At 43.4% G+C, this 22,929-nt stretch overlaps 2 protein-coding genes across 2 annotated transcripts in view; both read left to right on the top strand.

The window, feature by feature from the left end:
- Positions 1-22,929, top strand: part of sema3aa (sema domain, immunoglobulin domain (Ig), short basic domain, secreted, (semaphorin) 3Aa) — an 818,452-nt gene that overhangs the window by 527,095 nt on the left and 268,428 nt on the right. The window lies entirely within an intron of this gene.
- pdzrn4 (PDZ domain containing ring finger 4) overlaps positions 1-22,929 on the top strand; it is a gene marked incomplete at both ends in the record, with an annotated part of 61,824 nt that overhangs the window by 24,197 nt on the left and 14,698 nt on the right. Inside the window, 3 exons of the mRNA XM_084049421.1 lie at positions 11,925-12,175; positions 14,650-14,752; positions 21,377-21,475. Coding sequence (XP_083905547.1) covers positions 11,925-12,175; positions 14,650-14,752; positions 21,377-21,475 — 453 coding nt within the window. The remainder of the gene's footprint in view (positions 1-11,924; positions 12,176-14,649; positions 14,753-21,376; positions 21,476-22,929) is intronic.

Raw genomic sequence — 22,929 nt, 5'->3', positions numbered from 1 at the left:
ATTAATTGGCGCGATACAGAAATGGAAATCAGCGGAGCGTAACACACAGTCAACAGCGAAATGACTGGGAAACCGGGAAAATATCCGGGATAAACAGCAAAGGCACAACAGGAAAGGAGGAATCTAAAAGATTCAACTGTCAGGGTATGTAAATTTAAAAGCATCCTTTTGGATGCTGCAAACAGCGCCAAGGAAATCTTGAACAGCAGTTACTTACAGAAACTGAAAATAAACAACCTCACATCTCCTCTCCCTACACCCCCCCCCCCCCCCCTTATTTTCTTTCCTTCTTTCTGAAAACACCAAAAAACGATGGAGTTTGACCCACTTCTTAACACAATTCCCCCCTCCTCAAATACAATTTATCGCAGCCGATAGGTTGCCGTGTTAAGTGGTCTTCTGAACACTTTTATACACTAGCACTAGCTACTTTGCAGGCATGCAAAGCATTGTCTAATGGCCTCTATGCAGAATAGTAGGACTGTGGTGAGGGGGAAATGTCTGAATCATAAGCTCTTGGGCCTGTTCCACAGAACGAAAGCTTTTTAACACTTAAAACAAATCCGTCAATGCAACAGTAATATTATTATCAAGAATGAAAAATGGCCTCTGGCAGGTCGCCTTTAATGTTCCTCAATCAGGTGGCATAAACTGTTGATGTGGATGTAATCGGAATTGTGTTTTGTCTCACTTCAACATAGTTACCCACTCTAACTTGAAATAGGCTGATAATTCCAGTTGTTTATTTCACTCTTTTTGTTTCAAAACAATGAAATGTTAGACTTTGTAACAGTGTTGCCATGTCCGCTTATTATAAGCAACTTTGGGCTTGTTTTTTTTTGGAAAGTCGTTTGTAAATATTGGTAGTTGCGGGTTGTGGCTTTTTGGACTTGTTTCTAAAGTGTAGTTGCTTATTTGGGCTTGCTTCTTGTTTAAAACAGTGGTTTTCAAACATTCTCATGTTAAGGAACCCCAAATTGTACGCGGACCCCCATCTGAAAACATTTTTTGCCAGGGATCCCCATTTCAAAATTTCCATTTTTATAACAGATCTACAAGCGTTGGTGAGCTTGTAGATTGGCTATTTTCAAATAGTCGATGTACAGTATGTAGGGTTCAAGTGGTAAAACTGGTCACTTTTTTTGGGCTTGTTTTCGTAGACCATGGCCACTTGCTTCTCTTGTTAAATCTGGCAACAGTGCTCTGTAACAGAACGACACCGTAGAGTCAAGATTAAGAAAGTGATTGAGCATTGAGCCAAGGGTGTCAATGTGGGCTGAAGGGGGACGCACGCGCGCAAAAGTAATTAAGTAAGTACTTAGTTACATTACACCACTGCCTGTACTGCACAGCATCGGCTGACGGCAGCAGAGACCATAAATAAACGTACCATTGTTATTATGACAAGGACCGGCCGTAACTAGATATTCCTCCTCGTTCGGTGTTCTTTCCATTTAATAGGCTACTGTACATTCATTGTTGCATCAATTTATATATCCACAATCCATTCCATTCTGCCAAACTTCCCTCATTAACCTTAGTTAACACTGTTCTCATTGTTTTTGTAGTTGTACTAGCAGTGTTGCCAGATTTCGCGAGAGAAACAAGCAAACAGGTATATGAAAACCAGCCCAAATCAATGCGCTTATAATAATCAGATTTGGCAACAATGCCAAATCGTTTCCTGAGAACGGACCGAACCATTGTGGGGAATAGATCCTTTAAAAAGCATCGTGGTTGTGTGGGAATGATTTCTAAATGATATTAAGGTCTTACCAATTTTACCAACTAAGGTTCTGTTCCATTTAGTGTAGCACAGTGGTTCTCAAGCTTTTTTAATTTCAGGGACCCCCATAACTCTGAGAGAACGAAATGGACCCGTAAGGATCCATTTGGTTCCGTTTGTACACTCTCAGAGTTACACACCCATAAGAAGGAGTGTTTCCAATGAGCCAACATGCAAAATATCAGCACTGTTTGACCAGCATGGAACAGCCTTAAGTATAAGTGGTAGGACCTGTGAAGGACGTGAAGGAATAAGAGGCCGTCCTTAATTTCGTTCCAATATGGCTGTGTGCATATAGAACCTATATTTCCAGGGCAGATCAGGATTGAGGAAAGATCCAGAGAGGCCACAGCAGTCAGCCCTGAAATTGATATAATGACAGTGAATTATGAGCATCTGCCTCTACTGCGCTGCCTCTTAACCTGCCCGTCCATATTGGCTTCAAATGAAGGTACATACGGCCGGCTCTCTTACCCTGAGGAGCAGATTGCACTCTCTGAATGCAAGCAGCACCTCCACAGCAGCAGCAATCTCTCCTCTCAAAACACACACACTCTAGCTGCAAGTGGAGGGATAATAAGCATGTATAGCTCGCATATGAGCTTGTAGATTGGCTATTTTCACTATTTTAAAATGTCTTTAAAAATAAAAAAAATCACACCCAGCGTGAAGTGGGCGGTGTGGTCACAGTGGTCATCACAGTGATGGAAGTTCACTTAAAGAAAAGTAATATTTCTGAAGTGTGTGGTGCCATTTATTAACAATAAACCATGGTTGGTCCACAATGGGTGATTCACTTAAAAAAAAAAAATGTGTTTTTCTTAAGTGCTTAGTCCTATTTATAGTGCTATGCACATGTGTCATGTGTTCACTAGCCAATCACAGTCCTGAATAGGGGGATGGGGGGGTACAATGGTGGCCAATCACGGTGCAGGGTTAGGGGGGTACAATGGTGGCCAGTGATTTGCATTGAATGTGCAGGGTTAGGGGGGTACAATGGTGGCCAATCACAGTGCAGCGAATGTCGATGTCCAAGCCTCACATATAGGGGCGGTTGCACCGCCCAAAAAAAGGAACCGATTTGGACGTACAAGGTTTCCACCTGACAGGCGACATTCTCATTCAGCCCAAAGGTGAGGTGAGGTCAGAATGATTGAGTTGATGGTGGAATATCCAACCAGTTGCACTCATATTATGCTGCCATTCAGATATATGGAAATGGTGTGAGGGCCTTATGCCACCGTGTGTCACACTACTCTTGTTATTGAAATGAGACATCAGACAGTATATGGGGGACCTCTCCAGATGACAGCGTGGCCCTCTCAAACACCTTAGCATACAGAACGGGATGCTAGGGAGATTACATTTGGCAGATTGTTTGTTGGAAACGCCAGCTGAGCTTCCATCATTCACTGACGACGTGTCCAATTCCAATTGTCGCAACGTGCATCCATAGGGCAGTGGTCCTCAATGTTTTTCCAGGCCAAGGACCCCTTAGCTGAGAGAGAGAGAGAGAGAGATGAGCAGGGACCCCCCCACTACATATTGTATGAAATTGTGTTGCGGATACAAATTCTTCATTTCATAGATAGCTTCATATACAGCATTTTCAGACATTTAACCACTTAAAGCATCAATACTTAACTTGACCTTTGGCTCTGTACTTGGTCTGCTCTTTTCCCCCCTCTTCACCAAACCTCTTTGCCGAAAATAGCAGATCTACAAGCTCACAACGTTGTGAGCTTGTAGATCTACTATTTTCGGCGGGAATAGGGATATTAGGATAGGGAATTGGGAATAGGTAATTGGGATATAATAGGGATTCTAGGGTTCAAGTTCATGTAAAAAACAAGTTCCTATCACACAAAGATTTGGTGGACCATTGTAGTAACTCTGAGGACCCCCAGGGGGTCCCGGACCCCCTTTTGAAGACCCCTGTTCTAGGGGGTGTTGTGCTTTGCGGGTGTTTTGAGACAAAGTGGGGATCTGCTCCGCAAAAGCTTTGTGCAAAAATATTAACATGATACTTGTTTTTAAAGCGATCAAAACTCAAATCTTTGCTTTTGGGTGTCCCTGGAACAACATATTTTGAGATGGGGGTCCGCGACCAAATACATTTAATTTTGGGGGTCCTTGACATGATAAAGTTGGAGAACCACTGATATAGTAACATACGTTTTTTTTTCCAGAAAACTGAGACATTTTGTAGAATCGGCCTCAGGTCTGAATGGGTTAAAAAGAGTTGCATTTTTACTGTAGCAAAAGTAAAACCATTCATTTGACTTGTTTGGAAGATTTGTGGACACACACACATGCATTATGTGCTTGTTCAACAGACGTGGTGGGATGGTCTCTTGCCATTGTTCTGCAGCCTATTGTCAGCCTGCTCAGTGTGGGAAGCTGCTATTATGCAGCCACACACCCGTCTATACAAACAACCGCCTTAAAGCGCTGTCTCAACTCTGTTAGGCGGTGACGTAATGCACGTTTTAAGCCGTGCACGCTTGTGTGTGTGTGTGCACGCGTGTGCGTGTGTGTGTGTGTGTGTGTGCGTGTCACACTAAGATAAGAGGGGCGATGGAAGCCATGCAGCCCCATAGCTGAATCTGACAGCTACGCTGTAGCACACCATTGTGTGCTAATGGAAGCGCACACACACACACACACACACACACACACACACACACACACACACACACACACACACACACACACACACACACGCACACGCACACACGTGTAGACTAAGACTTATTATTGACACACACACATGCACAAACACGACACTCGTACAACAGAACACAAACACTTATTCGTATTGCCACGCTGTCCTTATCTGTCCTCTTTGCCGCTAAAAGCAGGAGCAGCTCAGAGATTCGCTGATACAGCTCTGTCGCTGTAAAACGGGCCGCGTTCGGAACGGGGCTGATGATCATCATGCCCTCACTATAGAACAGCTTGCAGTATTTGTATTTTTTGACTACTTATGACTTAGTTGTCACATTTCAAAGACAGGTACTCCACTACATTTCTAGGAAGGGGAAAAGTACAGTAACCACTTGAGCCTAGGAAGTAACCACTTCAGCCCTATATACATTTCGTCCATTTAAAAATAACGGATCTACATTTTCTAAATTTAGATTTTATTCATTTTATACAGTTGAAAACCTGTGAAATAGTACTACTTTTGGTACTTTAAGTACATTTTGATACCAAATGACCAATACTTTTGTACTTTTACTCAATTTTTTTTTTTATCCCACGATTTTGTAACCCTTATTTCTCACCCGGTGCCAATTTTCTAAGTGATCCTGGGCACTACACTCCCCTCACCAGCCTAGGGAGGCCAGGGCCGAGCTCATGCCTCCTTCAATGCATGAGAGCCAACTGACCTTCTTGTCACCTGACAGGGGGGAGTTTCCCTGGTTGGACGTAGCGCGTGGAAGGAACACGTTATTCCAACCAGTTCCCTTCCCCTCCATCAGGCGCCCCGGCTGTCATGGGGGAGGAGTTAGGTGACCAGGATTACTACATGTTTTTGTGAGGGTATTAACGAAGGGGCAAGGCTTGGATATTTACGATGAGGCCAACACGGAAGCTTATGAATGGCCAGAGTGAGGCACTGTTTTACCCTGCGCCGAACTGCAGTGTCAGAAAGAATTTATTTTAACGCAAGTGAATGGGTTTTTGACAAACTTTAGACTAGATTTTCTTACCGTAATAAAAATTGTCATAAATTCTATATGCTTCCAGTCGCTAGTTTAAAGTCTCCTTTCAATCATCATGATATGCGTTTTGCTAAATTATGGTCCCATTTATTCTAAAATTAACGATAAAGTAGGCTATGCTCCAGAAGGGGCGGGATGATTTGATTGACAACCTACACAACCAATAGCATTCATTCCCCGCCCTACTCTTGATTGACAAGCTACCCAACCAATAGCATTTTTGGGGGTTGTTTTCCGGTTCGCTGGTCACGTGTCTGGTCTCAACCAATAGCGTTTGAGTTCCGGCGTGGCCAACTGTATATATTAACGATGGAGGAATGCACGTTTCTGAACTATCGGCTTCATTTTCGTTCTGTAGAAAGCAGGGGAGTGGCTTTGTCCATTCTTTTTTACAGTCTATGGTATTAACTACCCTGAGAGACACGGGGAGAACATGCAAACTCCACACAGAGTGGGCCCTTTAGCCAAATTCCGGACTTTTACTAACTAACAGTGTGTAAGACATTGCAGTATTGATACTTTCTCTTAAGTAAGACATGTGAGTACTTTTTCCACCACTGCCGGTTATGCTGCGTTCACATTGCCAGCTACAGAAGATACAAAGCGAGCCAGCATATCTGTTGCCGAAGTCGCTGTTGAAGGGTTGACCCCGACACGCTTGTTGACGTCGCTTCAAGTTTCATGGCAATCGGACGCTGGGTTCATGATTCGTGGCATTGTGTGCAAAACGGGCCACTTCTGCAAACTTTAGGAACTAATCCTAGCTAATCAGAATTGAATATGAAACATCTGACAATACTTTGATCACTTGACCACAGAGATAATGTGTTCCGATCTGCGCAACATATTTTTTGAGTATTATAAAATGATGGCATCCATCCTGGTGGCGCTATAACGGGCATAATGTGAAGATTTCAAGCACGGGGGGGAGGGGGGTGGGGTGTCAGCTTTGTTATCTCAGACATCAAACTGACCCCTGTCAAGTCACCTGCTCGTCGGTGAGAACACATCAGAAACCTGCCACACACACCAGCACACACGCGTGTATACACACACACACACACACACACACACACACACACACACACACACACACACACACACACACACACACACACACACGCACACACACTTTTGTTTCATCACATGCGCCCCAAACACCCAATTTAACCAATTAAAAGGCCCGGTCGTGTCAAGGGTTGTCAAGTTCATTTTCAATCCATCAAATCCAGAGATTGACTGACTGTCTACATTGATTTCACGAGTCAGAGACCATCATGCTGTCTGTCTGTCTGTCTCCTGAGGGATTTTACCTAAATGTTACACGCGGAATCACTTACTGACAACAATAACCACACCGCCCTTATCTGGCCATGTAATGAACATTCGATGGAAATCTTCGGTGAAGATACAGTATTTGTTGTAGAGGGGGAAAAGGAGAGGGCCAAGATGACAACAGACCCAAGAGAGTGGTTAATTGATTTAAAAATAAATCCACACTAGATTCCAAACATTGAATCTGGGAAGAAAATAATTGATCGTTTAGACGGTTCACTGGTGATCTTACACTGATCTTATCCAAAGTGAGAGAAGGTAAGGGATTCTCAACTGGACAAAATATATACAAATGGACACACATGTCCGTAGGGTTCAAACTTACAAACTTACACTTCGTCTGCTCAATGCTGGCATGGCTAAACGGCTGTTTGCAGTGCAACAATGACCATGTATAATCAGCATACAGACTAAGTATGGTAGTTATAATGTGCTGTTCTGCTGAACTTATAATGCATTATGACCAGCACTCATAATACTTCCTAAACCGTGTTGATTATAACATTTATGGAACCTTATAAGTGCATTTTAATGTATTATAACTGTGATTATGGTGCATTATAGACCCCGAGCTTTTATGTCAAGTGTTAACCATTCTTTAGTTAATTTATTCAGTTATAGTTATCATTCGCATTAAGTGTTGTTAAACATACTTGGCTCCCATTACACAAAGTAATTGTTAACATGCATGCGCGCATGCTCGCGCACACACACACGCACAAGCTGTTGAGCTGACGCCTAGTTTTCACAAGCTAGCACCCAGCATTGCGGATACCCTCTGAATTAATTCCAATTCAATGTCAGAACGGAGCCGGCAGAGTGGTAAACATACGTGGTTGTAAAACAATGGAGGCATAATAATGAGCTCCAGATGGAACGCATTAATCTCCAATCAGAGGGGTTGTGAGGATCCACCTGGCAGCCTTCCTTTGCCTTCTGTTGTCATACACGCAGACACCGTGCAACAGTGGAGGTGGGAGACCCACCTGTCGGGCAGAAACCTCTTATCTCCATATGCTAATTTTTTTGTTTCGAGCATACCTAGCGTCACACAAAAGTATCAAAAGCAGCAGATCTGCAAGCTCGAAACGCGGCGTGAAACTGTTGTTACCCCTGAATAGCAGTGGTCTAAAGTAACTGAGTACACTTTTGAGGAATTTCTACTTTACTGGAGTATTTTCCATTTTCAGTACTTTTATTGTCTCCGCCAGGCCGAAAGGCATGGCGAGAGAGTATGTTTTACCCCCTGTCCGTCCGTCCGTGTGTCCGTGTGTCCGTCCGTCATTCGATCTGTCTGTGTACAGCTAATCTCCGGCACCGTTGGCTTGCTCGCAGCCAAACTGTGCACACACAGTCCCTGGATGCCAGAGCAGACCCTCTGCCCCAAATTTTTTACAGGGGCCTGTTATAGCGCCACCAGGAGGCCGATTTGTGCAAAACACATTTTTTTGACAGTACTCCTACAGATTTTGTCCAAAAATCCCACAAATCGGTACACAGTATCTCTATAGTCATTAAACGAAACGGGTCTTTCAGATTTCTCATATTCCATCCTGATTGGCTAAAAATGTCTTCCAAAGTTTGCAGGAGTGCTCCGTTTTGAACAAAATGCCTCAAATCATGAACACAGCATGCAATTTCCGTGAAATTTTGTAAGCACATTCCCATTAGGCCGAGGAAGAACTACCATTTGAACATTTTTAAATCAGCCTCATGGTGGCGCTATAACAGGCCGATTCGTGTTTTTACCTATAATTGCACCGATCTGTGTAAAACTTTGTATGCACACTCCCTATAGGTCAAGGAAAAACCTTTGCCCTGCATTTTTCACATCTGCCTTTTATTGCGCCACCAGGAGGCCGACTTGTGTAAAACACATTTTTATATACTACTCCTTCTAATTGTATCCAAATTTCACGCAAATCGGTACACATGATCTCTATAGTCATGTGATCACGACGGATGTGTTTGATTTTTCATATTCCATACTGATTGGCTAAGATTGACATCTAAAGTTTGCATTATTGGCTTTTTTTTAACAAAATTCTGCAAATCATGAACGCACCGTCCAATTACGCTCAAACTTTGCACGCACATTCACACTATGTTGAGGAACAAATGCCACCCTTTTAACATTGGCCTGTTATAGCGCCACCAACAGGTCTAATTCAGCAAAACACATGTTTTTAACAAAATGCCTCAAATCATGAATGCAGTGTCCGATTGTCGTGCAAGGCCTAAGAAGAAATGGCACCCTTTTCACGTTGGCCTATTATAGCGCCACCAGGAGGCCACAGTAGCCTACCTGACCTGGCGGAGACCTGTGCTCCGAGGAGCACTTTTTCTAGTTTCTACTCCACTACATCTCAGAGGCAAATATTGTACTTTTACTCCACTACAATTATTTGAAAACTTTAGTTAGAGGTTACTTTGCAGATTTAAATTATTACATTATAAAACATCAACCACTTTAGCCCTATTTTATACACAGGCTATTTGAAAATAGACGATCTACAAGCTCACAACATGTCGCATCACGACGCGTTGTGAGTGAAACATTTTTGTACTTTTACTTTTGGTACTTTAAGTACATTTTGATGCCAATACTTTTGTACTTTTACTCAAATACATTTTGAATTCTGTACATCTACTTGTAACAGAGTTTTTCTATATTGCAGTATTGGTACTTTTACTTAAGAAAATCATTTTAGTACTTTTTCCACCACTGCTGAACAGTAACCGTTTTGGACATAATGAGTTTTTGCGACGACATCCATAATTCTGTGAAACCTGTGATAGTTAACCTTGTGGACTATGATGTGGTTGAAACCTGACGAATACGCTGAACACGTCTTTACACCTGTAAACCCAGCCGTGATGTGACAATAGATTACAGCAAATTAACGTTCTACTTCTTCATACTACAGTGTCAACGTCAACCCAAAGTAGCCAATCTACAAGATCATCACGACGGCTATTTTTGGTACAGAGAGAGAGAGAGAGAGAGAGAGAAAATAGCCGCTGTACAAGCTGTGAGCTTGTAGATCGGCTATTAGGGTTTAAAATGGCCAAAAACATATGTCATTCATAAAATCACCCACGTTAATGACCTCACAAGTACAGCGTAGTAATACAAATGTGAGTGCGGGTGCATGCGCGTGTGTGTGTGCGCATATGAAGGCCGTTTCTATGTATGTGTGTGTCACAGGGATTTTGCACACACATGTACACACTGTGGGGGCCTCAGTGTTTGGGATTCCGGGGGAAGCTGACAGTAATTCCATTTTGATTGTTACTTCCTCCTCTCATAACATCTCAACCTTTGACCCCGTCTGACACCATATCAGCTCATTACATCACACACACACACACACACACACACACACACACACACACACACACACACACACACACACACACACACACACACACACACACACACACACACACACACAAACACACACCGGTGTAGCTTTCATATACGTCTCACAAGTTAAAGGTTAGCGTTGCCAATATTAAACTCACGTTCCCTGTAGGCCTGAACAGAAGAGTAGTACACTGTCCAAACAGTCCTTCCTAAAGGTCAGGGTTCAGTGTGTGAACGGATACAGTGTACCACACATTATGTGTGTGTGTGTGTGTGTGTGTGTGTGTGTGTGTGTGTGTGTGTGTGTGTGTGTGTGTGTGTGTGTGTGTGTGCGTGTGTGCGTGCGTGCGTGCGTGCGTGCGTGCGTGCGTGTGTGCACCTGGGCTACACTGTGCGAGCTAATAGAGCCTGTCTGCTTGCTCAGTGGAGAAACTCCATTTTGACTTTCAGGCAGCAGAACTTGTCAACCTGTCAGACCATAGGATGGAAATGTGTCAATACAAGAGCAGGGAGAGCAAATACAACCACCACAGTTGTGTTACTTACAGTCAGTGTTGATTTTGACAGTACATTTTGATTTAGTTTTAGTCAGTCTTTTGAATAAAATTTCATTTAGTTTTACTCATATTTGAATCATCTGAAATGTTTTACTTTTAGTCTAGTTTTAGTTTTAGTCGACTAAATCTACAGTTGATTTAGTCAAATTTATTTTGTCGGTGCCTTGATGGCCTTGATGGCTGATTTTACTCTTTGTTGCATGCTGAAAATGGCCGATCTACAAACTCACAACGCGTTGCGACGCGTTGTGAGCTTTTAGATCGGCAATTTTTAGAGCGCAACACCCGAGCGCAACCAAGCATAAAATGAGAATGTCTTTTAGTTCTACTGGATCTCTTCTCCACTAGTCCCTCACTAACATTTTAGTCTAGTCTTTATTTGTTGATGAAATTGTCAATTGATTTAGTCTTAGTTTTAGTCATCATAGCTTAGTTTTTATTTCATTTTTCTTTAGTTTTCCTCAGTGAAAAAAAGGTAGTCGACAAATTGTTTTCGTCATAGTTTTAGTCGAAATCAACACTGCTTACAGTATATTGTATTAACATACTCTACCATACTGATTGGCTACAATAACATTGTATTGTGCACGCTCTCGCTCGCACGCACGCACGCACGCACGCACGCACGCGAGCGCACACACACACACACACACACACACACACACACACACACACACACACACACACACACACACACACACACACACACTTGTGTGTGGGTAAGTGACTCTCTGCACATTACCGCACAGTATTGATTTCCAACCTTTTGTGAAAATGTCAAATGTGTTATTGTTCTGTCTGTCTGTCTGTCTGACTCTCTCTCTCTCTCTCTCTCTCTCTCTCTCTCTCTCTCTCTCTCTCTCTCTCTCTCTCTCCTTTAAAAAAAGGCTTAATGTGTGTTTTGTAAAATAATCAAAAACTCCAAAAAATAACTAGTAACTAAAGTGTTCTAATAATTGTACTGGAGTAAAAGTACAATATTTGCTTCTGAGATGTAATGGAGTAGAAATAAAAGTATTGAAAATTGGAAATACTACATGCAGTTAAGTAAAAAAAATCCTCAAAATTGTACTTCAGTACAGTACTTGAGTAAATGTATTTGTTACTTTACACCACTGATATCTGCCTTCCTCTTCTCCCTCTCCCGCCAGGTGAACGGACGGGACTTCTCCAAGGCCGGCGCTGAAGACTCCGCAGTGGACTCCATCAGACGAGAGCCAATCGTAGTCCAGGTTCTCCGGAATACCACCGCCCGCAGCCATGGCGGCGCGCCACAGGACGTGTTCGTGGCGGACGTGTGCACCCAGACGGACATCACCTTTGAGCATATCATGGCGCTGGCCAAGCTCCGCCCTGCCACGCCGCCCGTCCCCGACATCTGTCCCTTCCTCCTGTCTGACAGGTGAGAGCCACCGCCCACCTTCATTCTGGCCTCAATTGATGTCCATCACACATTTCCTATTAATGTTTTTATCTACAGAAAAACGTATTTTGGACGCTGATATTTTTCACATATTTTGGTCACTCAATATGAAATTATGTTTTCATATTTTTGTATATCGACAGACCAGTGGTGGAAAAAGTACTTTACTTAAGTAAAAGTATCAATACTGCAATATAGAAATGTCCAGAATTAAAAATGTACTAAAAGTAAAAGTACTAAAATGTTTGAAAATAGCAGATCTAAGCTCACAACTCGACGACTGCGACACATTGTGAGCTTGTAGATCTGCTCTTTTCAAATCGCCACGGTATAAAATAGGGCTGAAGTGGTTAATGTATGTTTTAAAATGTAATAATTTATATCTACAAAGTACAGTAACTAGTAACTAGTGTTGAAGTGTGAAGTGTGAAGTTTGAAGTTTTCAAAAATTTGCGGTGGAGTAAAAGTATAATATTTGCCTTTGAGATGTAGTGGAGTAGAAGTAAAAGTATAGACAATTGGAAATACTCCAGTAAGGTAAAAGTACCTCAAAATTGTACTTAAGTACAGTACTTGAGTAAATGTACTTAGTTACTTTACACCACTGCGACACCACTGCGACAGACAGGCAGACAGATCCTGTGAGAGGTCACAGTTTTGCGCTCTGTGTTTTGGTTCCTTTGTGTCATAAACTCCACTCGCCTCAGCCGTGAATTTGACCATCATGCATGTGTTGACATTGATTGGCGTTACCTAAGCAGGAGGTCACTCATGGTGTCATGTTGAGCAGGCGGTGGCACTTTAAGCTTGCGCTGATGACCTGTCTGAGCTGACGCGTCTTGTTGTCGAGTAGAATGGCCAGTGACAACTGATTGTCATTTCTGAGCCTTTCTCAGTATATATTTACATGATATCATCCAAACCTTGACCTTTAACAGTTTGACCACCTATAGCACCCCTATTCTTGGGGAGCATTCACCCAAAAATATGCTCACAATACGTTGAAGCTTTGAGCATGTAGATCGGCTATGTTTCGGTGAAGAGATTCGGTGTGGCGAACTACATACTGTATACTGTATAGGATTTAAGTGGATAAATGTACTTACAGTGACAGAGATTCAACATACAACCGTTGTATGTACAAGCCTGGAAATGCTGTACTGTACTTTCCCTCAGAAAACTGACCTCGGGCTGTCCTGTGGCCCAACCCCTCCATTGTTCTTGCTCATCTCACTGCCGTCACATTATGCCCCCCTAGGCCCCCCCCCCCCCACACACACAGCCCTGAAGTGGGCTAACTACTATGTCCCCTTAATGTTATTATGCAGAGCCTGAGCCTGAGCTACATGCAATAATTGTTTCTGTGCATGCTACATTCATTTTCTTTAATGGGGGGACCTTTTCTGGGCGATTAAAAGCCAATGGGCTGATGGTGCGGGAAGGCACGCTGGCTGCATCTATCCTCCGGGGCTATTTATAGGTCTGGGTCTGCAAATGAAATATTTTTTTTGCCCTATAAAACTAGAAATCAGCCAGTCAGTGGTAATGGAGTAGCAGTATAGCACGCTGATAGGTTACTACTCAGATGGATTGGCTGTTAACTGGCAGAATGGTTAATGTCTCTATTGTCATGCTAGCGCGGCTTGTGCGCAGTAATGCTGTCCTTGAGACCTTTTTTTCTTCATTGTTTATTCATTTATTCATATTTTATTCAAATCAAATTGCTGTGTTTTCGTGCCTTCCATGTGTGTATATCTTCTGTTTATTTCTTGTTGTCACTGGCCCTCTCCCACTTAATGGAAGCTTTATTAGTGTGACGTTGTCATTCTTATACCGGGGACCAGTGGTGTAAAGTACCTAAGTACATTTACTCAAGTACTGTACTTAAGTACAATTTTGAAGTATTTTTTTACTTTACTGGAGTATTTCCCATTTTCAATACTTTTACTTCAGAGGAACAGAGGAAAATATTGTACTTTTACTCCACTACAATTATTTGAAAACTTTAGTCACTAGTTACTTTGTAGATTTCGATTATTATAAAAAAAAAACTTCAGACCTATATACTTTGGCTATTTGAAAACAGCCGATCTATAAGCTCACAACGCGTCGCTCTGCGACGCGTTGTGAGCTTGTAGATCTGCTATTTTCAAAGGATTTTATACATATGATAACTTGTAAAATGGGACATTGTTCACACCTGTTCATATAACGGGCCTGAGTTGCAAATGTACTTGGACCGCTTTTTTCCCCTTTCTGTCGACACACCAATCCAGATCTACAAACTCACAACTGTGAGCTTGTAGATCGGATTCAAGTGGTTAAAGTTCTATGAAAGGAGAGAAAGTAATAAGTTTTACTTGCTCCCTCTGTCTGTCCTGCTGTCTGTCTGTCTCTCTTTCTCTCTGTCTGTCTGTCTGTCTCTCTCTCTCTCTCTCTCTCTCTCTCTCTAGCTGTCATTCCATTCACACCATGGAGCATGAGTTCTTCGAGTGTCCAGAGTATCTCTCCAACACGCCAGCGGAGGCGGAAAGGACGGACAACTATGAGTATGAGGTACAAGCGCTGTGAACGCTGCATTCACTTACAATACACCAGTGATGCTGAGGAAAACTGCTTTTTAACTTTTCCTGTTTTTTCCTAAGCCCTATGCCCTGTTTATCCAGATGAGCTTATCCTGAGTGTTAACTCTTTGACTGCCAGAAATAAAACATTGTTTGCTAAGCCACTGCCAGTGTTTTCACTAACCTTTGAAAAAAACATAAAAAAACAAACAAACACTGAAAACACAAAAAATGTGTCATTCTCGTCATTGGCAGTCTGAGCCTTAGCAAAATATGACGAGAAATATCGTCATTGGCGGTCAACGAGTTAATGTAACCCAGATAGTTTAACAGTCAGGAGTTTTGTGGTGTGCATCTACCACCATAACATGGAGAACACACAGTCCAAGGTTATAGCCTCAAATGTGTCTACTTGTTAGCTGTTAACCCATTCAATCCGGGAACAAATCTGTGTCATTTTAGATGTCTTTGGGCTAATCAAAAATAGCAGATATACAAGATCATAGCACGGCACCGAGCTCATAGTGCATGAGCTTGTAGATTTGCTATTTTTGAAAAATCTTGAAAATGTGTGCAAATCTTGTAAAATATATATATTTTTAACCATTTGAGATGGGGGTCCACGGCCAAATACATAAAAAATAACAGTATGTTGTTATATCAAGGCTATTGTCAAGGACCCCCACAATTATACAGTATGTATTTGGCCGCGGACCCCCATCTCAAAAGATGTTGTTCCAGGGACACTAACCCAACAATTTAAATAAAACATATATATTCAAAGATTTGCACAAATTCCCCACGATGTTTCAAAAAATAGCAGATCTACAAGCTCATGAGCTTGTATAACCTGCTATTTTTGAATAGCCAAAGAAATCTTAAAACGACACGGATGCGTTCTCGGTCTCACTTGCTTAAATGGGACCTATAGATAGTACATCCAGGTCCTTCGGCAGCCCCAAGGGGGGAAGAAAGAAGGTATTTTCTTTACAATGAATGAATGAAAGTATAAAAGCCACTCTCAGGGTCTCAAGGTTCTCTCCTTTTTACATCTCCCACGCCGTCCTTCAGAAATAAAACGTCCGTCTTTCCAGGGATGCTGCTATATACTCGAACGCCAAGCTGGAAGCTGAGTGGAGCCCATTGTTGAATCCTTCAGGACACAGTGTGGCACTCAAGTCCACACAGAAGGCAATCGAGTCCAACCTCTGTTCTCATAATGCTCAATTATATTCTGCTGGGAGTCCTTGTAGCTTTCACTGCTGCTGCTGCTGTTGTTGTTGTGGGAACATGCACAGTAAAAATCCTCTGCTAAATTAGCCCAGAAGAATGTACAAATGAAACAAAATGGATCCCTAAGGGTACTCTCGGTTCCAATTGTACACTGAGTTAAATTAACACTTTTTTTGTGTATTGTGTATTATGTGTAATTATGTTTTGCGTGATCTTTGAGTCCCAGTTGGCAACAGGAGAAAATTGGATGAACATTCATCTTTGATTCCTTTTTTTTCCCTTCTTTACTTTCTTGCATGCGTTATACCCTGGTGGCTCAACTAGTCTTATACGTTTTTCTCCGCTGTACAATCTTATAAAACAAAAATGGTTGTATTGTACAGTGGTGGAAAAAGTAGTAAAAGTGCAAGTATTGGCATCAAAATGTACTGAAGGTACCAAAAGTAAAAGTAGTCATTATGCAGAATGTCCCATTTCAGAAGTTTTCAACAAAAAATATCTTTTGAAAATAGCAGATCAAAAAGCTCACATTGTGACGCATTGTGAAATTGGAAATACTCCAGTAAAGTAAAAAAATACCTCAAAACTGTACTTAAGTAAATGTACTTAGTTATTTTACACCACTGGTCTTGTATCACAATATTAGCCACAATACAAACACCAACATACAGTAGTTGACCACAACACAGCGCAATTAGACAAAGGAAAAAAATAGGCATATTTTCGTGAGGGAAAATGGGACTGTTACTGTTGTTTGCCACTCTCCCAGAGAAAAGGAAATCAATACTGAGGCCATAAATCCAGGCGATGACAAAGCTCTCCAAGTGGCTTTATTGACGAGCCCTCTTGGCCTTGGTGAAACATTATCCCATTCCGTTTCAATCATAATATAATGACTCATTATGCTCCAATGCCATTCTCAGTGGTGTAAAGTAACTAAGTACATTTACCTAGGTACTGTACTTCAGTAAAATTTTGTCCACTACATCTCAGAGGAAGATACTTTTACTCCACTACAATTTGCATATCGTTGCTGTCTGGCAGAAACCTGGCAGAAAACTAAATTTTGACACTTTTGCATTTTTTTGTTAAAACACTCTTGTTTTTGTTAAAGCAAGAGTTTTTGGTTAAGAAGTTAAAGCTCTATAGGCCTATAGATAGCGATCATTACAGTGCTGAGTGCTTGTTATAAGCACGCTGACAGTGAGGTGATGCTATAGGTGTGAGGTGATGCTAGGTGTTGCTGATTGGTGACATGTGCTACAGTGTCACTGGTCCGCTGCTTAATGGGCACGTCCTGGTTCAGTGAACTGCATTGTGGGTCATTAGGATTCCTCTGTTGCCAGCTGTGGCCCGGCCTCTGAGATGGATAAATGGGTGTCGTGTGTGTGTGTGTGCGTGCGTGCGTGCCTGCGTGCGTGTGTGTGTGTGTGTGTGCGTGCGTGTGTGTGCGTGTGCACGCGCATGTTTGACAGCAATGGCATCTGAACAAGGTCAGCACCGCACTACGCGCACACACCCCTCAGCAACCACACACACACACACACACACACACACACACACACACACGGTCACAGATACTTGTCCCATATGGATACACATACACACCCTCCCACCCACCCAAACACACACATACACACACCCCCCACCCCCCCCCCCCCACCCCCCCCCCCACACACACACACACACACACACACACACAAACAGAGCGTGCGTGCATCCCCCCACAGACACACACACACACACACACACACACACACACACACACACAGAACGTGCGTGCATTCCCCCCCCACACACACACACACACACATCAGATCTCCTCTCTGCCTGTCCACGCGTGTCTAACTCAGTCGCGAATGGCTCTCCTCTCTGCATGAGGCGGAGAGTTATGCTGACAATCTCAGGGACGCTGTCTCTGATAGACAGCTTGAGCTCTGCTTTTTACACAAATGGAAACCGTAAGGGTCCAATTGGTTCCATTTGCACACTCTTGATTTATATTGACACAGAAGATTTGTCTGTGTACTGTCACTGGAGTCTTTTGATACGCTTGCCTCTTGCCTGTCAGCCAAAGCCATTGTTAAGCGGAATAGTCTATTTTCACGCTCACGTTTGCCACCGTTTTATCACTACAGGGGTGTAGGCATGTTAAGATGAAAGGGTTCGTTCTGAAATAAGATGTCTGTGATCTAAAAGAAAGAAACATCTGACGTGCATAGAATTGCTTGATGGCTAGGAACTAACGTTCCTTTATGGGAAATAATTTAATTAAATTGGCCGTAAAGACTCTCGCGTGCCAAATACTACAGAGTATTGGAGATCATGTGTTCCAGAACAAGATATTCCACCCTTTGAAAGCCACCATGATTAATAGTGCAAAAATTACTTTCTTAAGATTAGTTATAAACTACAATTGTCAGTTGATGAAACCACACGTTCACAGGCTGGGTTCTCAGTTTATTGCAACCCCCCCGCCCCAAAATAACTCAATATTGAGTCTCTAAGCAAAGGAAGAGAAAACCATTTAATGGTTTCTCTTCCTTCAAGAATGTGTACCCTGTCTTCTCCTCCGTGTCATAAGCACCCATACCCTAGGTGGGGTTGGTGAAAGGGCCTACTCTGTGTGGAGTTTGCATGTTCTCCCCGTGTCTCCTAGGGTAGTTAATACCCTCACAAAAACATGCAGTAATCCTGGTCGCTATACCGCCTCCCCCATGACAGCCGGGGCGCCTGATGGAGGGGAAAGAAACTGGTTGGAATAACATGTTCCTTCCACGCGCTACGTCCTACCGGGGGAACCTCCCCCCTGTCAAGTGATAAGAAGGTCAGTTGGCACTCATGCATTGAAGGAGGCATGAGCTCGGCCCTGCAGGCTCCCTAGGCTGGTGAGGGGATTGTAGCGGGTTACAAAATCGTGGGATAAAAAATATATAATAATTAAGAATGTGTACCCTACGGATCTCAGTGGTTCTCTCTAGGTCGTCCTCAGACGAGCCCTGCATCCCGGTTCTCCATACATCTGGCCGGTTCATTGGTACTTTGTGCTCCTGCATCATTCTTGAGTACCTCCACGTACGTTATTGTGGGACGTCCTCGTGACCGATGGCCATGTGTTGGTTCCCACAGCACCAATTTGCTGGCTGGCAGCTCTTGATGCCTTTGGCAGTGTCCTGCTAGTCTCATCGTGTCTGATCCAACCCGCATCTCACCGCTAAACTTCACCTGTCAGAGACGGTACAAATCAACAAGCGTGCGCAACGTGGCGGAGTGGAGCGTGGTGCGCCTCGCTGAGTGTTGCATGGCGTTATGGCACTGCCAACAACACCAGGGCTTTTTTTTAAGGTCAAGCACTGCCTCCACAGGGGGGGGGAGGGTTTGGGGGGTTAAATGGCACAAAAATTAATGACTTCCCCTGTCAGTCTCAGCTACTACTACCCCTACCCGCCGCCCCTTACTACCCCAAAACCCTGGCCTCCCCGACAGACAGAAATCCACTGCCCCCCCTCCTTCCAAAATTGCTCCCACACCCCCCCCCCCCCCTCTCTCTTTCCCGCTCAGACCCCCGTCCCCCTGTACACAACATCACAGGGCTGTGAAATGACTTTTGGCAAAGCGTTTGTGTTGATAAAGATTAGGGCCAAGCAGTTTATCGTGACATGATTACCGTTTTAACACGTGGTGGGGGATCAAAGAGTTTCCATGGTGAATATTATTCACTGTAAGATAAACGGGGGGGGGGGGGGGGGGGGGCTAGTTTTTGGAAATGCCATCGCATTAGGTCATCAAAGGCCGACGCCCCTCCGTTTTGATATGACGGGCTTTGATTTAATTCTCCACACCCGTGCTGGGAGTGCGCTCGCGCGTGTGTTTATGCGCGTGTGCACGTTTTATTTGCATATATTAAGCAAATTATATCCAGCAAAGACTTGACTATCATGAAAATTAACATTCAATTAACATTTAAATGGTCTGTGTGGGAGGGGTTTTTGTGCGTGTGTGTGTGTTTGTGTGAGTGAATTTACTGTCCTTGCCTGCTCTGACTGAAGGGGTGAACAGGTAGAACATGTGACGTGCCCATGGGACATCAAAGAGTGTGTGTGTGTGTGTGTGTGTGTGTGTGTGTGTGTGTGTGTGTGTGTGTGTGTGTGTGTGTGTGTGTGTGTGTGTGTGTGTGTGTGTGTGTGTGTGTGTGTGTGTGTGTGTGTGTGTGTGTGTGTGTGTGTGTGTGTGTATTTTTGAGAGAGAGAGAGAGAGGGAGGGAGGGAGAGAGATGGAGAGAGAGATGAGTGGTTTTGCCTGAATACACCAATACGTAATTAGCATACCGTAGTAGGTTCTCACATTGCTTTGAACCATTCAAACTGATCACAAATCAGTTCTCGTCTGACATATTTATTAGAACTGAGGAGCAGCGAAACGTTCCAACTGATCTGTGTGTGTGTGTGTGTGTGTGTGTCAGTGGCGCCGACGCCTGTTTAATTAAAAGACACTGTGTCCCCCCACAATTCAGTCCAATCAAAAAAAAAGAAAGAAAAAAAAACAGTCCAGTCCCCCGCACCTCGCAACCTCCGCGAGGTGGGGGACCCAGGCTGGGTCTCGCCACCATGGGGGGACCCAGGCTGGGTCTCCCCACCGTGGGGGGAGACTATGGGGGGAGACTATATTATTGTATAGTTAATTAAACAGGAGTCCATTTGGTTACAGCTGACTTTTGGGATGAAGAAAAAAGAAAAAACCTCTGACATCTACACTTCATGGAGTACATTTTAACCGAATTAACCGAAATGAAGTAAAAAAAATAAAATAAAATAAATTTCAAAACCACCCGAATGCACGCTCGCGCACGTGCATGCGTCCCCCGATGTGTCCCCCCACCGCATTTTCCAATCCAGCGCCCCTGGTGCGTGTGCGTGCGTGTGTGTGTGTGTGTGTGTGTGTTTGTGTGTGTGTGTGTGTGTGTGAGAGAGAGGACTATTTTCCTGGGCCTCAAAATAGCCGATCTACAAGCTCACGACGCGACGCGTTGTGAGCTTGTAGATCTGCTATTTTCAAAACATTCTAGTGCTTTTACTCAAGTAACATTTTGAACACAGGCCTTTTACTTGTAACAGAGTATTTTTATATTGCGGCATTGCTACTTTTACGTAAGGAAAATATCTGAGTACTTCTTCCACCACTGAGTAATACAAACCTGTGTGTGTGTGTGTGTGTGTGTGTGTGTGTGTGTGTGTGTGTGTGTGTGTGTGTGTGTGTGTGTGTGTGTGTGTGTGTGTGTGCGTGCGTGCGTGCGTGCGTGCGTGCGTGCGTGCGTGCGTGCGTGCGTGCGTGCGTGCGTGCGTGCGTGCGTCCGTGCGTGCGTGTGTGCGTGTGTGTGTCACAGGAAGTGGAGCTTTGTCGTCAGGGCAACCAGGAGAAGCTGGGCTTGACGCTTTGCTACAGGACGGACGACGAGGACGACACAGCCATCTACGTGAGTAAGGTAAGGACACACTGTGTGACCTTTAACCCTTTAAGACCGGGAACGCGTCTGTGTCATTTTAGATTTCTTTGGCTATTTTTTTTTTATTGTGAAAATGTGTGCAAATATGTTTTTTTAACACACAACAGCTCTCTAAGGTGTATTAAAGACATAGTTCAATGTTGAAAATGAGTGGTATTCCCCTTTTTTTTTAAATCGCTTTAAAAGAATATATATAATCAAAGATTTGCACACATTTTTAGCATTTTTAAAACAAATAGCTAAAGTATTAAATAATGGTTATAGCTAAAATCTAAAATGACACAGATACGTTCCTGGATTGAATGGGTTAGGGATGTTGTTAAAGGAGCACTTCGCCCTATTTTCAACCTATCTTCATGTAAATGGCCCTCACTAATGCTCATAATAATATGGTACCATTTCTGTCTACCGCTGTCTACCGCGCTGTGGACAGTTCAGAAACCTGCCGACCAGTCACACAATCGGTTGGCACGTTCGGCCATTTCAAACGATTCGACAATGAGGGGATTCGTTTTCACGTTCAGCTCAGGGAAATCTCATTATCCTCCAAAACGCTCTCCATTTCCCACCCCCGCTCCTGGTGCATGATACTGGACTCATAATCAAGCGCTCCTCGACTGCATCCATGTGGGAGTCATGGTGCATCCCGTATAGTCAAACCCACCGTCCCCGTCATCCATTCCCTCCTCTGTTAAGAAGTAATTAACAGATAACACCAATTCCCATTTGGATTCTGCGTCTTTTTCACCAACACAAAGCGCAGAGTGCAGTCCAACTGAATTATCATGACATTATTTCAGGGCAAACATTGACTTGAAAATGAGCTGCAGCGCACGGCTGGGAAGGAACTCAGGTCTGAAATGGGATTCTTCCCCCGCCTCGCCTCCTCATTTCTCCTTCCCCGTCCCACTCGTTTTAATTGAGGTCTTTAATTAGTCTTAACTTAACAACCCTTCCCCGTCTCCTGCCGGGTGTTAAATGACACATTCTCCCTCATCCCGTCATCCCCTCCTCGCGCACAGACACCCACAGACACACTAAACAAAGAGGTGTCTGGAGAGAGGGAGTACGTCTTAGCACAAAGGATGATGGGAAATGAACCGCAACTTGGGAAGGCTTTGAGAATTACTGTATAGGAAGAAGCTCATAATTAATGTCTACGTAGTATAGGCGCGTATAACGATTCGCTCAACTCACCATACGATTCGAATCACGATGCTAGCTTCACAATACGATTTTTCAAACACGAAATTATTTTCCAGACAAAAGACTTCTTTCTCTTATCCTCTTTTCAATACAGTAACAAATGACTGAAAACTCTTTTTTTTCTTTTACAAAGACCCCGTATTTTCTTCCTCTGCTGTTTGAATTTTTATTGAATAGATTTAAATTGTCACCAGTTTGAATCGATTTGAATCGATTTACGATAAATC

Source organism: Gymnoscopelus microlampas, assembly GCF_963454915.1.
Source record: "Gymnoscopelus microlampas genome assembly, chromosome: 23".
NCBI classification, from domain to species: Eukaryota; Metazoa; Chordata; class Actinopteri; order Myctophiformes; family Myctophidae; genus Gymnoscopelus; species Gymnoscopelus microlampas.
Note: the sequence above shows the minus strand (reverse complement) of the source record. Positions and strands in the feature narration are given on the sequence as shown.